The 15752-nt window shown below is 38.3% G+C and overlaps 1 protein-coding gene across 4 annotated transcripts in view; it reads left to right on the top strand.

Moving 5' to 3' along the window:
- LOC6626961 (uncharacterized) overlaps positions 1-13320 on the top strand; it is a 129656-nt gene extending 116336 nt beyond the window's left edge. For 2 of the 4 annotated variants that reach the window (XM_015173579.3, XM_015173578.3), the window contains 3 exons: positions 11501-11632; positions 12345-12587; positions 12694-13320. In XM_015173579.3, the coding sequence (XP_015029065.1) occupies positions 11501-11632; positions 12345-12587; positions 12694-12936 (618 nt within the window). In that variant the 3' untranslated portion in view covers positions 12937-13320. Of the gene's footprint in view, positions 1-6335; positions 6496-11278; positions 11426-11500; positions 11633-12344; positions 12588-12693 lie in introns of those variants that run through there. The other 2 variants (XM_015173581.3, XM_002050789.4) reach the window with 2 other exon arrangements.
- Positions 13321-15752: the final 2432 nt, after the last annotated feature.

Here is a 15752-nt window from a genome sequence, read left to right on the forward strand (position 1 = left end):
CTGGCCAGTTATTTATACAGTCCCAAAGTTAATAATTATAAACATTTGCCGGCCGCAGCTCATCAGATGTTGCTCAAAAACATATTTAAATTCTGTGCCGTAGCTGTTTTTTATGACTGAACATTTGTGTGGGTGTTTCTTATCTTTGGTCAATTGATCGAAATTTATACAGATTTATTTTATCGCTATGTACTCAATTAACGAATGGACGTCAGCACTGGCAATAATTTTGGACACTACCCATTCACTTGGCTCGGGCAATCATTTTAGACGCTGCCCCATTCACTTGGCTCGGGCGACTGTGATCCGTGTCACGTAAGCGCAACTGTCGGAAGTGCACTCCAGACAGAAATAGCAGTTGGGGGAACTAGGCAACAATTATTCCAAAGTCAGGCAACTTAACGTGAGCCATTCGAAATTAGCATGAGAGCCTGCCTGACTGGCTGGCTGGATATGCACGTGCCGAGCACCGACTGGAGTTTTCCACTTGTTGGCCCGAGCACTCGTCTTCGGATTGTTTGTCTAGTTTGTTGATTTTAAATGAGCACCAGGCGCACTTTGCACAATTAAGCTAAGAGGAAATAATCAGAGTCCCACATTGGTTAGGCTCTCATCCATCAGGCCGGGTAGTCAGTGTTAGGGAGAGACTTACATCCACATGCAATGATGAAGAGTGCCAGCAAATTAAGTGGAATCAAGCAAGAGTTCTCCAAACGGGTGTATCCGACTAGAAGACATGCCTTTTTAGCATGGATTGACAAATTATCTTATACCTATTCTTGCCTTAGCTCCACACCATGTCAAATGAATTCTTGAATAAGTTGAATAAGAGCTTAAAGTCCGAGTACATACAAATTTTGAAACTTAAAACTTAAGGTAAAAATTGTGCCCCAAATGCAAATTACTTTTCAGTTTTGAATATGATGTGGATAAATAATTGCTTAAACTTATATAATGAAAAAAAGCTTAGCTAATCTTCAACAAATCGAGTGTTTATGAGGAACGTATAAAGTATATTATGTATGTATATGCTGTACGGGTCAACTTGACCTCCTTCTATCTGTGACCATTATACCCTTCGAACCTATATTTAATGGGTATTTCAATAAAAAGAAAAATTACAAGTGCTGAGTGCCGACTACACTTTGGTATAATAAGCATAATCCACATCCAGCTCAGATACTAGACAAAGTTCATTAACCAAGCGCAAAGCAATTAAACAAGTCACACAACTTTGGCAAGAGATGATTGACAGACAATCTAACTTAATCCCATCGGAAGCTGGCCAACGGCTCTGATCAGATGTGATGTTGACTTTATGAGCGCTCCCAAACAATGATTTGCTTCACAATCAGATTTTAATGACCGTTAGACAGCTACTTGTGTTGGGTCTGCTGTAAAAGTTGTTAACTTTTAAGCACTGTAACTAAATACATTTATTTAAAACCGTTTTCAAGGATTTGTAAACTTTAATCAAGTCTTTCAAGTTCAAGCCTTAGTTCGAGGCAAACAAAACATTAATAAAACAAAGGCATTTTTCAGTTTCAGTTTGATTATAAATCAAAAATTATATTAAAATTAAATAAATCTTACAAATAAAAAAAAAAAAAGATCTCCAGTTCATATGTATGGCAGATTTTACTTAACGAGCTATTTACCTTAAAGATACATCAACTGATTGTGCTTTAATGAGTCTTCACAACACTCTCGGCGATGCCTTGGGCACTTTTTATGCTTAATCGATATTACAGATAATATATCAGTAAAAGTATGCATAATTGAATTTATTAAAACCTTTACTTGTTTTTATTGCACGTGCCGCATGTTTAACATTCAACAAATTACTTCTTTTGTTTTTTCCCCAGTATTTATTTTGCATAGAGCGCAACTTACTTGTTATACTCTTTCCAACGAAAATCGAGCAAATGGGGTATATTGGTGCCGTGCAGTATCCATTTAGCTAAACGTAAGAACAACTTCAATCTTGAAACATATTAAAGGTTTTAGAGAGTATTTTGATTAGATAGCTACGCCAAATGGGAGACCTAGCACAGAGATATAAATATATGTTTGAGATAGAAATAGCAAATTTTAGATAAAGATAATAGATAAGCTGTAACTGTAACTAATCTCTTGAACTAAATCTGAACTGTAAAAGAGTATTAAGCTGTCGGTTTCGCCCTACTGCAAAGTTCTTACTTACTACAGGTTGAGTTTATTTAAATATGCACATTAATTACGGGCTGACTGAGATAGTAAATGCAAGAACATACAGTTAACTGTTGTGTGCACCTACAAATTGTTTTTATATTGCGACCCCGTGTGCGAGTGTTTCTGTATGTGTGTGTGTGTGTGTGTAATTTAATTATTGCAAATTAATTACATTGATTATTTGGGTATTAAGTGGCTGTCATTTCTGCGGCTCTTGCGGCAAATTACGGCATGCGGTGCGCATCAATCTATCTGCCATTGGGCAAACATATAGCTGCATGTATGTGTGTGTGTGTGTGTGTGTGTGTGAGTATGGGTATATGATTGCTGTTGAATATACATTAATTGGCTGCTTGATTTACGATACACTGACCCGCCCTATCTTTCTCTGTTAAACTTGGCTTAGTGTAATTGTAGTTTCACTTTTTATTGAGCTCGCTTCATTTTCTTCTTCTTCTCACTTAACTAACGATACTTAATTAAGTCTTTAAGTATCAGCACTTAAGTGGCCAAAGTTAATTGAATTTACGGCTATTTGTTGTGTGATTTTTCAAGTCCAGCTAATAGAGCTCACCTGAACCTTAAATTGTAGTACTTTTGTTGGGCTTGGCGCAGTTTTCTACCCTCGAATTTCTACTTCAGCTAAAGTAAAGAATTGTCGGAAAATAACCTAAAATAACGACTATGTGAAAAAACAACAACAGCGACAACAAGAATATCCAAACAAAAGACGCTAAACAAATTATAAAAGATACTTGCACATTCAAATTGTTAAAGCTAAAGAAACCGCAAAGAGCCCCGCCTACCATAAGATATAATAGAACTCTTCATATTTTACCAAAGCTATATACAATGTCCACACATACATGCATAGATAACTGGGCTCATAATCATATTTATCTTCAAACAATTGCGCCGTGTTTCTTGCACGTGTTCGAGTTCAGGTTCAGGGCTTCGGACAACGATTAGCGGGGGGACTATCTGGGAGTTACAGTTCGTGTTTTCCGCAAAAAGTTCACGTTCGCTGCGGCCGCTGAGAAAAGAACAAACAGCCAAAGACAACAATAAACGAAACGTCGAAACCTAGGCAGCGGCGGCGGCGGCGGCGGCGGCGGCGGCGTCAGCGGCAGCGGCAGCGGCGGAGGCAGAGGCAAAAGCGTATGGCGGTAAATGAAATAAAAGCAAAAACAGGTAATAAAATATAAAAGCTGACCGTGAGCAATGTCAGGGGCTCATGACGCTTAGGCGCCGTGCATGTATGTGTATGAATGTGTGTATGTATGTATGCTGCCTGGGAATGCTGGTAAGTGTGACCAGACCAAAGGTGCAAAACCGTTGAACGAACGCTCGACCATTGTTTGAGCATACAAATTTATGCACTGTCAGCAGACGGCAGACAGACAGAGACAGCAACAGAAACAGCAAAGAGCAAAAGAAACAACAGCAGCCGGTTCGACCAAATTGAATTTTACGCTTTATGCCGCTTTGTTATTTGGTTTCTAGTTCAAGTTTGGGGTCAATAACTGTCGATTGCATTTTATCTAAGTTGGTCGGACAATTGCTGCTGCTGCTGCTGCTGCTGCTGCGGCTACTGTTGATTTACAATTTGTAAAATTGGCAAACAAACAGTTTACGAAAATACATTAAAAAATTGCGCGAAAATCAGATTTAAACGCACAGCGAAACTTAGTTACTCTTTTGCTAGTTACGCAAATGGACTACATTTCCGTATTTGTATTTTTCTTTTTTACCCAATGTATGAGTCACATTTTAGTATTTTCTACAGTATATTACCTTACCATTTCCCTATTTCTATTTAGTACATTAATTAGTACATTTTTAGAAATGTTTTTTAAAAACATCACCATTTGTTTCTACCAACAATCTTAAAGGCATACGTTGTTTAGACTAAGCAACCAGCAGAACATGCAAACAGCTGTCAACAAAAACTCAAGAGTCTGTCCGATCTATTCGTCAGCCTGTTTATCTTTATATCTGCGTGTACGTATGAGTGCACTTTTGATTTTTGTTTAACTTTGCATAAAAAAAAAGGGCGCGCTAAGTGAATCACGAGTAAAGAAAATGCTTTGCAATAACAACAACTCATCAGCCGAAAGCAGGTTCAATGGGATTGCGATTTACGAGCAGTATCTTTATTGCAGGTTCAATGCATTATCCAGCTGTGTGTTTGTCTGGGATAATGCTAATGGAGGTTAAAGGTTTAAAAGCTGTGTGTGCAAAACTTTTCGCATTTATCTAGAAGCTTCCAAATACCCACAAATGCGTAGACACAGTTTAAGCAGTATGCCGTAGAATTTCAATCTTTATAAATATCAGATCAGGTGTAACAAAAAGTATATATGTAACTTATGTAAATATCTTAGATTTCTGAAATCTATAATAATTGACTTAAATATATATTAAAGGCTGGTAAATATTTTGTTCCTCTATTTTCCTCTCATCATCTGGAGTTAGGCGTAGCCTTACAAATATATTTCTTATCTCAATTCTTGAAAATATATTAATAGCCCTTGCATTTACTCGTATAGTTTATGCTTTAAACTCTGCAAATTTACTGCTGCGTCTCAGCTTTAGAATTAAATTGTAAAATTTATTCGAGTTCTGCGGCATTGTATAAATTTATTTACAGAATTTCGGTCGTTTAATAATAGCTTGATGACGTAATTGAAGAACACGGCCATAACCGTAATTTAAACATTTTTCCGCAAATATGTTTTTTTTTTTAGTCCTATTTATAAACATGATTCCCTTTTTTGTGCTTTTCTGCCTTCAACTGTTTCCGGCCTTTATTATGCTTATTGAATTAAATTTGTGTGCTCAACCTTTTTGCTCACTTTTTATTAGAGCCCATCCTGAAATATATGACTGAAAAGAAGGGTATAATCAGGTTGTGTAACGTACAGACACATAAGGAATACTAATATATTTTTGCTTTTATAAAATTCACTTTACTGATAATCTACTTGCAATAGAAAAATAAATACTAGCATATGCAGCACATTTGTGTCAGATTACTGATTAAGCGTCAGTGCTGCAAAATGATCAAAATTGGAAAAAAAATCGAAATATTGTCACAATTAATTTTTCCACTTTCAAAGAAACAATGCGTGAAATAAATTGGATATCAGCTGAAAAGAATCGAGAATTGCTCTTTGTGTCAGTTGCAGGGTATCTCCTAGTCGACGCCCAGTGAATTTTTGCTTGTTTTCTTTTATACGCAGCCTTTTTTGGGTCTGCTTCGATTATCGCATCGCATAATTAAATATGCAGCTACGTTCGAGTTCAAGGTAGTTCCGGTATGATGACAGGCTTTGCAAATGCCTCGCTGCATATGTATATTGTATAAACGGCATTATTTTTCGACCTCATCCGCAGCAGCAATCAGGGGCTTAATGATGGAGTAGAGCACGCGTAAAATGCGACTGACTATCTCTGATATGGTGTGTCGATGTGTGTGACATGTGTGCATGTGGTGGACATTGACTGCTTGGCATTGTTTGGGCGCCGAAAGTCGGTCAGTCTCCGAGCTTGAGCATACGACCTAAGGTGAGCAACTGATCTCTACGGGTATGGGTTCAGTGAACTTCACTGATTTACAGATCAATTTACAGCCCGCACGCTTGTGGCACTGAAATTAATACAGTCAGGCTCTGAAGTATGGTTTTTTTTTTATGTTTTTGCTTTAGTTGTTCAGTTGGCTACAAAGAAATTATAGATCTGATTTCATTAAATCGAAACACGTAAGTGTGTCAGCCAGTCGACGCCAATTGCGCTGAAAGCAGCCAAGCCACTTTAGTTGTTGTGACAACACCCGCTTGCCCCACCCACCCCTCTTACCCCGTGTAATGGCCAGGTTAAACCAGTTTTCTTTGACGCTGAGAAAGCGGCATAAAGAAATTCTCTGCGCTGGCGTCGCAGTTGCGCTCAATTTCATGTGCAAACTGAGGCCCGACTGCAGCTGCGCCGTATAACACAAACAAGACTTTGAGTATGGTGTGTGTGTGTGTGTTTGTGTATGTCTCTGTGCAAGATCAGCTGTCTCCGGCAGCTGCAGCTCCAGAACTGTGCTACGTGCTGAATATAAGCAGCGCATGCGCTGCCCGACGTCAGTTGCTGCGCAGACGCGTTCATGTGCACTTCACGTTCACAATAGTTGACGTTATCGACCCTCTGATAGTTGTAAAATATTGAAGCCATAAACGTTCTCAGCTTGTTTGACTGATTGACAAAATGGCAGCGCGCAGTGCCTACATCACAAACGAGGTGAGTTCCTGATTTGCCGCAAAGGCCCAATTCAGGTGCCAGAAACACTTTTGGCCGCCTGAAGAGACACTCGAGAGCAACTGCTAATTAGTGCTGGCTCATTAAGAGCGGACACTGTCGAGCAAAAGCTCGCAACTTTGCCAGAACTGCAGACAGCATTTGGCAGATGTCGCAACTGGAGTATGCTCAACCGATGCTAAGTCTTTAAATTATGAATAATTAATAAACCCAAATGGCGTGTAAACAAATGCAAACAACGTCCCGAAACAGTGAAACTATTGAAACTGAAATTCTTCAAGTTTGCAAACCCGTTTTTAACACTTTTGCTTTTCAGCTGCTTGTGATTCTGTTTGGTCTATTTGGTTCTGCCGGGGGGAAAACTTTTACTCAACAGCGCAAAGTTTGTTTTATCTCTATAATTACAATAAATTAGTATTAGTTTTGCAACAGTGAAACATAAACAGCTGCGGGGCAGTCAGCCGGTCCAAATCCCAAAGAAATCGATAGAAATGGCCATAGAAATAGAAAGTAACAAAGATAAAAACGGATGCGAATGGAGCCTCAAGCCGGAAATATAAAAGGTTCCAAAACTAAGACATTAAGAATCTGTGAATCTGCTGAAATGTTATTAAAAGTTATTTAATTACAATGTTAGCGCAATGAGATATTCCCAATATTCCCAGACAAAACAATAATAATCTGAATTCTTGTTGTGGATCAAGCGAGAGACAAACTAAAAGTCGTTTATTTGGTTTTTTTTTTTTTTTTAATTTTGTTTATGAGAAACATTCCGTTAATCGATGTGCTTGTGTGAGAAATGAAAACACAATTAAGTATTGTGAATCTATCAACAACAGAGCTGAAAGTTCACAAATATATATTTTACATATTCGTAACCTCTTGAGTGTTGAGTAATATTCAGCTACGCTGACTCAAGGTCGGTGTTTATTATTTTTATTTTTTTTTAAATATTAGAGACTATGAGCACCAAAATTTAAGCCGGTATTTCAAGAACCTTCCGGCAAAATCATCAGCAGACTTTGCTGTCAACTCTGTTTTGCTGCTTTAACTTTTTGGGAATTACAAGCGGCAAGTAACGAAAACTATGTTTAGTGTGTAAAACGAAAATCCAATTTCAGTGTATTTATTTTTGGGGCATACAATTGGGTACTGATTAGAGAGCCTCGCATTAAGCTTAACCATACCTTCTCCAAATTTTCGTAGAAAGAAAGCTAATTTGATACCAAAGCTAACTCGAAATATTCTTAAGTGGACAATCTACACCCTAGAGTTCTTGGAATTTAAACAGGAAAAACAGCAAACTTTGATAAACTTAATATAACTTTGATAAAAGGCGCTATGGCAGCACAATATATATTTAGATTTCGTTTCAAGTTTCAAGATAATGTGTTTACCAACTTGCTTTAAGACTTGCCCGAAACCCGATGCGATTTAATTGATTTTATGAGTTCGCACCTCTGACGCGCAATTTTATGAAAATTTATGAATACCTTAAAGCGTTTTCTGTTTTGAAAATTAATCGGCTTAAATTGTTTTTTTGTCAAATACTAAAGAACGTTGTAAACAACGTGCTGGCCATAGGCATATTCGCATTTCACCCTCAGACCTGCCCTCTGCTCGCTATGCAAGCAAAATAATTAACGTTTATTGGCATTTAGCAAACAAATTAGCCGAACAAAGCTGCGTAGGCGGCCGACTTTCAGTTGATGAAACTTTTGCCGCCACATTTTCTTTGAAGAAAATGTATACCGTATAATGTGTGACAGGCATGGCCTACGTGGGTGCGTGTGTGTGTCTGTGTGTGTTGCTTAGCCTGTTGCATATCCTGACAAATCAGACAAAAGCTTCGACGCCAAAGCTTCGCAGACAGCCACCCACTTTGCATTATGTGCTTACTACGCGATTTTGCCTCTGTTTGCACTTTCAATATTTGCCAAAGTTTTGAGAAAGAATAACAAAAGATTTTTTGCGCGTTATGTAAACAAACTGTCACTGGCATAGCCAGATAAACAATAAACAAAACAAACGAAACAAACACATACAAACTGGCGCGTAAACACGTTGCAGACGGCGCTGCGCTTCGAGTTGCTCCATGGCCGGGTCAACGTTGCGTATACGCTACACATAACGTATACGCCGGGTGCACACACAATAATAACCGATGTCGAAAATTGAGAAGAACACTTTGCTGCCAAGTGCGAACGTCTTGCACAACAAATGTAGTCTTGAGTGTTCGGCAAAGTGACCGAAATCTAATTTGCAAAACTCACAACAAATTGAAATTAAATATCAGAGAGACAACAACTGAAATGGAAAATATATGCGCATAAGCTGTTTGGGTAAATACTTTGGGAGAACTGTACAACAATTTCAACGTAACCAGAGACCAACAGAAATGGCCATGTTCCAACCACTGGAGAGCTGCACAGCTTCATTTGGGTTATTTCTTTCACAGACATTTTTGCTATGCAAATGGAATTTAAGCAAAAATGCATTTGTAGGGGCTTTCGTGTCCCAACCAAAAGCTTTGCATATAAATCAAAAAATATATATACACATTTATACATACAGTTGCCTTGGACAATGCTCTGTTAACAAAAGGTTCCTAATTACATGAAACAAAACTATTTGCAATATCAAGGACATACATAAAAGACAGACAACTGCATTTAACAGAACTTAACATTTGTATTGCCAACTGAATGGGCTCCATTATTTTCCATTATTTATTGATAATATACCTAAGCAAAAATACACATTTTGCAATCAAATGGAAAAGCCCATCGGGAATATCTGTTTTTGATTTGGCTTGCAAAGAGTTCAGGTTTATGTTTTCTGACATTGACAACGTATTTGCTGACCTTTTTTGGTCAGTTTTTTCAATTGTATACCCAAAAACATAATGAAAACAGGCAAAATTACAATTTTGTTAGTCCACTTAAAATGTGCATACAAAATAATAATAAATCAACAAGTAAAAGTGCACGCCAGAGCGCGACTAGCAAACACCCTGTACCGGGCGCTAAATTGCCATTATTATACAAATAAGTAAGTTTCAGGGAAAAGATGAGTATTTAAAATATGAATGTGTCTGTTTTATACGAATATACTAAATACTAAATATTCGGACTATAGAGCTTTGACAAACCAACCTTATCTGACAATCGAAATTTCTTAGCTTTTCTTATCTGTGAGCTCGTTGCATTCAGGCAAACAGGCAGACAGATATTAAAAATACATATGTGTAAATATGTAATTTATGTTGTCTGGAATAAGATGCCTGTGACATAAATTTGCACGTAACCCTTATACCATTTATTTTGACCCTTTTCGAGGGGTGTACAAATTGTAAAAACAAAAAGCAATCCCACTGTCTAAAAACCACGCCCAGTCTAGCAGCTAACTTAAGTTAGTTTAAGGCCCGCATATTTATGCCAATTTTATTGCCTGCTTATTACTCTCGCTGAAAACGCGCCAACGGGTATATTAGTTTATGGCCGTCTGTTGCAATTGCTAATACAGGCTGTAAATTTGTAATATTGCCACCCTCTAAGTCGAAAAAGTCGCTAAAAATAATTATAAATTTGATGGGAGTATTCGGCAGTCGGTTGCAGCCGCCTGCAAAAATTTGACTGTGTTGTCGTCTTTTTTGGCCTGCTCAAACGTTGACGCTTGGGTGAATCACAGTTTTCTTGATTTATGCATTTCCTAAACGAATGTTAATATTTTCAGCATTTAACTGTTCAATGTTTTTGTTAGCTACAATTTGGGCTCTGACGTTTTTTTGGTTTTTGTTTTGCATTTTTTAGTTTTTGCATTTTGTTTTGCGCACAAAAAATGAGCCAAGAGAATCTTTTTAACCCGCTGAAGCAGCAGCCTTCTCCTTTTGACAAGGGTCATGGCTAGAGTCAGCATTTGCTTAATTATTTATTTAATTACCCCGTAACACGATGCTTTATTGTTATTGTTGCGCCTTGCCGACAATCCATGTCAAGGCTGCGGCAGAATCTTAAAGCGCCAAAGCCAAGATGAGTACGAAAAGACAATCACAACAATTGTACAATTGTACAATTAGACTTGGCACACTTACAATCGCCGGGCTGGGCTCAGCGTGGGCCAACAATGTAAAGTCGCTGCCCCAACAGACTTTTGAAGGTTTTTGTAGCTTTGATTGCAATCAAAGGAAACGCAGAGATATACAAAACGAGGCGGAGTCATTCAAGTGTCGCATTTGATGCGGGACACACAGATATGTGTGTATTTTAAAAATGTATTTTATTAGCTGGCATTGCGTTGACCTTTGAACTTGCACGCTAGTGGGTGGCAAATAAACTGGTTGCCTGCTGCCTTCAAAAATTACGCATACGCCACTTGGCCCCTCGCCTTGGCCAAGCTTTCTGCTGGCGGGCTGTGACAGCTTTCAAAACGGACTTAAACGGACGGAAAATGCGCGGCCAATGGAAAAACTGCTCGCACTGCTCGAAGCACATGAAAAACTGGTTACGCCTGGCAAAACGCCACGCGGCAAGCTGGCCTTGTGCTAATCCACATTTTAGAATCTCAGCCGCAACAGTCGCAGCAGCCCCAGCAGCCGCAGCAGCTGAAAATTCTGCGACTGCTTTGAAGCTGTTTTGTGAAACCAAACTCGAATACTCGATGGGGGGGCACAATTGCTGCCGATGAATCCATGGGCGCAAAACCATTTAGCTGGCTGAGAACGTGATCGGCGTTTCAGTCGGAGAGTTGCGATCGGATTGGACACTACTGCATCAACTTGACTTTGAGTTTAGTTGTTTTCGTTAATTGCAAATTGCCAGACTCTGGTTTCACATTTAATTGCAAGATCAATGTGCCAGCTGCCAAATATAAATAAACAATTTAAATGCCGCCAATGACATTTGACAACGATGTACGTTTGATTGCATTAGTTTCTAATGCATGAGTATGCATTTAATCAAGCTGTTCCCCTTTTTTATTCTTGCAGATAATTATCACAGCCATGGACCGTTTTGTCTGGTTTGTGCTGCTGGTGGTCATGACGCACCTGGTCACCGAATTTACACGCGTCACCGGCTATGCGAGAGGACAACGCAACGAGCTGGTGCTCATCAACGATGTAAGTAAGCGACGCCTAATCAAAATTTTAACTAACACTAAAGTAAGGGTATCTGCTTCTTGCTTAACACTAAATAGTCGCATAGACATGCGACTTCGGCAGTGGGCTAATACAAAAGCTTTATTGCCAACCAATTGCTGCGTTTAGAGCTTCCAAACTTTAAAACTTTCTGTTGCATATTTTTTAGCGCCCATTAAATATTTATTGAGAGAATTGTGGTAGGGAGTAGAGAATGAGTATTGAAATTTATTATTTGAACTGGTTATTTCTCAGATATTCCAACTCCTGAAATATTAAAAAAAAATAACAGATATGCATAAGCAATAATTATAATTATATTTCTGATGACGCTAATCAAATTAATTATCACAATAAGTGAAAACGCAATGCAACAAACAGATTTCTCTACTAAATGCATCCACTTATTTCTAACAGTCTTATATTTCAATAAACAGTTTAAAAATATTATAACAAATTAATGTAATTTATTTAAATTTGGATTTTGACGCGCTTAAAGCCTCTTATAAACATTGAACAATCAACTCAATTTCCATTATTTTTTTGTAAAGTGTTAAATATTTAGACTAAGTTGAATATTTAAATAAGTATCTAATACAAAAAAAAAATGTATACACTTGCGGCTTATTAAAGAGCTCGCTCTTAGCCAACTTTTGATACGCTTTTTTAAATATCTACTGTTGATTCCTTGCAGACTCTGCTGCAGCCGATGCCCGTACAGAATATGCTGCTCTATCCTAGTCAGGAATATGCCCACTACGAGCGTCCCCAGTCCGCAGTCGGCGGTGGCAACAGCATACAGCAGAATGCGGCGCTGATGCTGGGCAATTTGGCTGGTGGCGGTGGAAGCAGTAGCGGTGCGGTCGGAGGTGCCAATGCCGCGGAACCGAGCTATCCGTTCTTTAGCCTGCGGCCATTAATTGACAGCATTTTCGAGGTAAGTGTGCGCACATCCATAATCTATGTGAAAGCCCGCAGCGCCTTTGCTGCAGACAGCAATTTACTAATCGATGCCTAACTAGCCCGCTTTGCATTTGCTGCAGATACCAATTTCCACTTTGCGCGCCGTCAACAATCTGGTGGGTCGCCTCACGGGCAGCTATCGGCAGGCGCCGGCACCGGATGAGATGCAAAAATCGGTGGCCATAGAGGCGGACGCACCACTGCGCCTGCCGGCGGCCCATCCAGTCGCTATGCCCGGCAACTTTAGGCTCTCAGCAGCAACAACAACAACAGCATCAACGGGCTCAGCTAAGCGCCAGCAAATGCGCGAAGAGCTGGCGTAGTTGAAACAGAGAAAAGAAAAAAAAAAAAGAAAACAGAAACAAGCCGCTTGACATTTACATTTACGTTTACATTGTTCGTAATTAGTTTGTAATTCAACATCGACCTTTGGCCAAGCAAGGGCAAGACGCACACGTTTCTCAGTGTTGTGTGTTAAATGGGCATTTCTATTATTTAGTTTAGTTAAAACAGTAAGTGTTTGTGATTGTTTTATTGTTTTTGCATGTGTGCATGTGTCAGTGTGCGTGCGTCTTTATATTGTTAGTTCATAAATGTTGTCGTTTTTAGTTTTGAATTTGTGATATATGTAAAATTGTTGTAAGTCGTATTTTATTGTATTTATATAACACTCAGAAAAAAAATACAAAATATATGTATAACATTAATTTTCAGTACTCGAGCTCATTGCGAAAATATTTTAACACATATTCTTATGCGTCTGTCTTGATTGTTGTCAAAGTTTTTTCCTCTTCTAATTGTTGTTACTCAAACAATTAGTTCCAAAAAAACACTGTACAACAAACTTGTGCTTAAATTTATGTAAAACTCCCAAAAGTAGGCTTCCAATTTCCCCGGGCACACGTGAATTTAAATAACAAATCATTTTAAAGAAAGTTTGAGGTTTTATAATTCAATCAAAATATATATTTTCTAAATTTAAAGCGTCTGCCGATGATTCAATAGAAAATGGTGACCATCATTTTTTTTGTTGGTTTTATGTGTGCAGCCTGAAAATGGGCAACGGTTTTGTGTTGTATAATTAATTCATGGAAAAATGTCGGGCGCAAAGTGGAGCACACTTTCGAGCGTCGCACAAAAATGCCAGCAGCTTTTACACTGAAGAAAACAAAAACAAAACAAAGTGCGCCTGCAAAAATGTCAACAGCCGCCGCCTGGCCATATCAGCGGGGCGTCAGTCATTGAGAAATCAATGTTTAAAGATTTCCTGGAAAGCAATTTTAAATAACACCAAAAAGATTAAAACATTGCCATAGTTTAAAGGTCTTTAAACGACCATTAATAGAAAGTCTCTCAAGTATTTTATTTATAAATTTAATAATTCTAGGAAATATATATACAATATTTAAAAAATTTAAATGACACCTAAGAGATCAAAGCATTTCAAAAGCATTTAAACAAAAGTTAACCAAATTAAAATGTAGCTAGTAATTCTGGGAAATATATGTCTGACAATTGACAAGATTATTTTTGTATTCGTTTATGATACTGAACTTTAACATTTTATCTAGAATTTTTGTTCACAAAACTAAGAAACGGTGTTTGAATTTGAGCATAAAATAGATATGAGCAAAAATATTATTAGGCTTTTTTGAAGCAATTGAAATCAAATCATAAAAATAAATTTAAAAATCCTTTTTCCATTTTTCCAGCTTACAAATTCTTCAACCTGCTTAAATACTGATGTAAACTGGTTTTAATCAAACATCATTCAGCTGACGATTTCGGTTTAAACAACAGCTTGGCGTTCTAATGATCCATGTATGTAAGTAAATATATAAAATGCGTATACTTGATATGTTTGTGCGGGACGACAATCAATTAGCGAACGAGTTTAGTAATTTCCCAATGTCACAGACTAATGATTAAATTTCATTAGGTTCGGTTTAGAGACGCGTGGCAAATAACTGGAATTAATATTGTAAAATAGAGTTTAATTCAAATGGCTGTGAACAATTCAAGGAAGAGTCCGTCATGCACGCCGATTGAGCCTTTGCTGACCATTAAAAAGGCATTGACTGCCGCCAAATCTAGCGTATTTAATTATTTCGCTGAATGCGTCCCTTTTTTTCTGGCCATTTGAATTCGTTCACGCATTTAAATTTATCAAGCACGTGCCTCCGTGGCCAAACGAATCGAACAAAAGCCAAATACATTTGCCCAAATGCCTGTCCAGAGTCATGCCGCTGTCATTTGAATATTTAATGAGCGCTTATTAGGACAAGAAAGAATAAAAGAAGCGTTTCACCAGCTTCAAAAAAAAAGGCCCACAGCAGCTTCAAAGTTAAATGGCCAATGGCCATGCGGCTTTTGGTATTTGGCATTTGGCATTTGATTCTGTGGCATGGCATTTGTGGCAAAAGCTCAAAGTGCAGTGCGTGAAGTCTGCGGCCAGTTCAACCGCATGCAGTGCACATTTTAATCCATAGTGACGCATAAAAGTGCGTTTCCATGCCACATTCGCCAGTCGAATAACTTCAATGCGACCGTAATGGAAACTCAGCCGCGACTTTATGGTCAACTGCAGCCAGCGGCCTTGCATCATTGCCAAACATTGAACGAAACAACTGGCTCGAAGCGAAATAAAAGCTACACTCCACGGCTCAAGTGATGAAATGGAGTTAATAGTTAATGCAATACTCGGAACCGGTTGCCAGCACTTAAATACTTGCCACTGGGGCGTATGCGCAATTGCACACCACAGCTAAATGCAAGAGTTCATATATACACAGAGAGATATACACTTGTAGAGGGTAGCTTAACTTTGCCATGAAACCGGATCGAACCACTATATCACTATATCGTTTCCATAATTAAGTTCGATTATAAGTTTCTGGTATGAACAACTTTTCGGATTATCTGAAATATTGACCAAGCTCGCGATTTACTTGTCTCCCTATGCTCTTTGCACATAATCCAAGTTCTATCAATATCAGACAAAGTGGCTCGGAATTGAGCATGAAAAGTGTTCTGTTTTCAAGTTAATTTCACCAAACTTGGCATACCAAGCTCACGCTACATCTACAAATTTCTACTAGGGTATTGAATATTCGGCGTGTCAAAAATAGCCCCTGCTTTC

This window comes from Drosophila virilis, chromosome 5, assembly GCF_030788295.1.
Source record: "Drosophila virilis strain 15010-1051.87 chromosome 5, Dvir_AGI_RSII-ME, whole genome shotgun sequence".
Classification (NCBI taxonomy): domain Eukaryota; kingdom Metazoa; phylum Arthropoda; class Insecta; order Diptera; family Drosophilidae; genus Drosophila; species Drosophila virilis.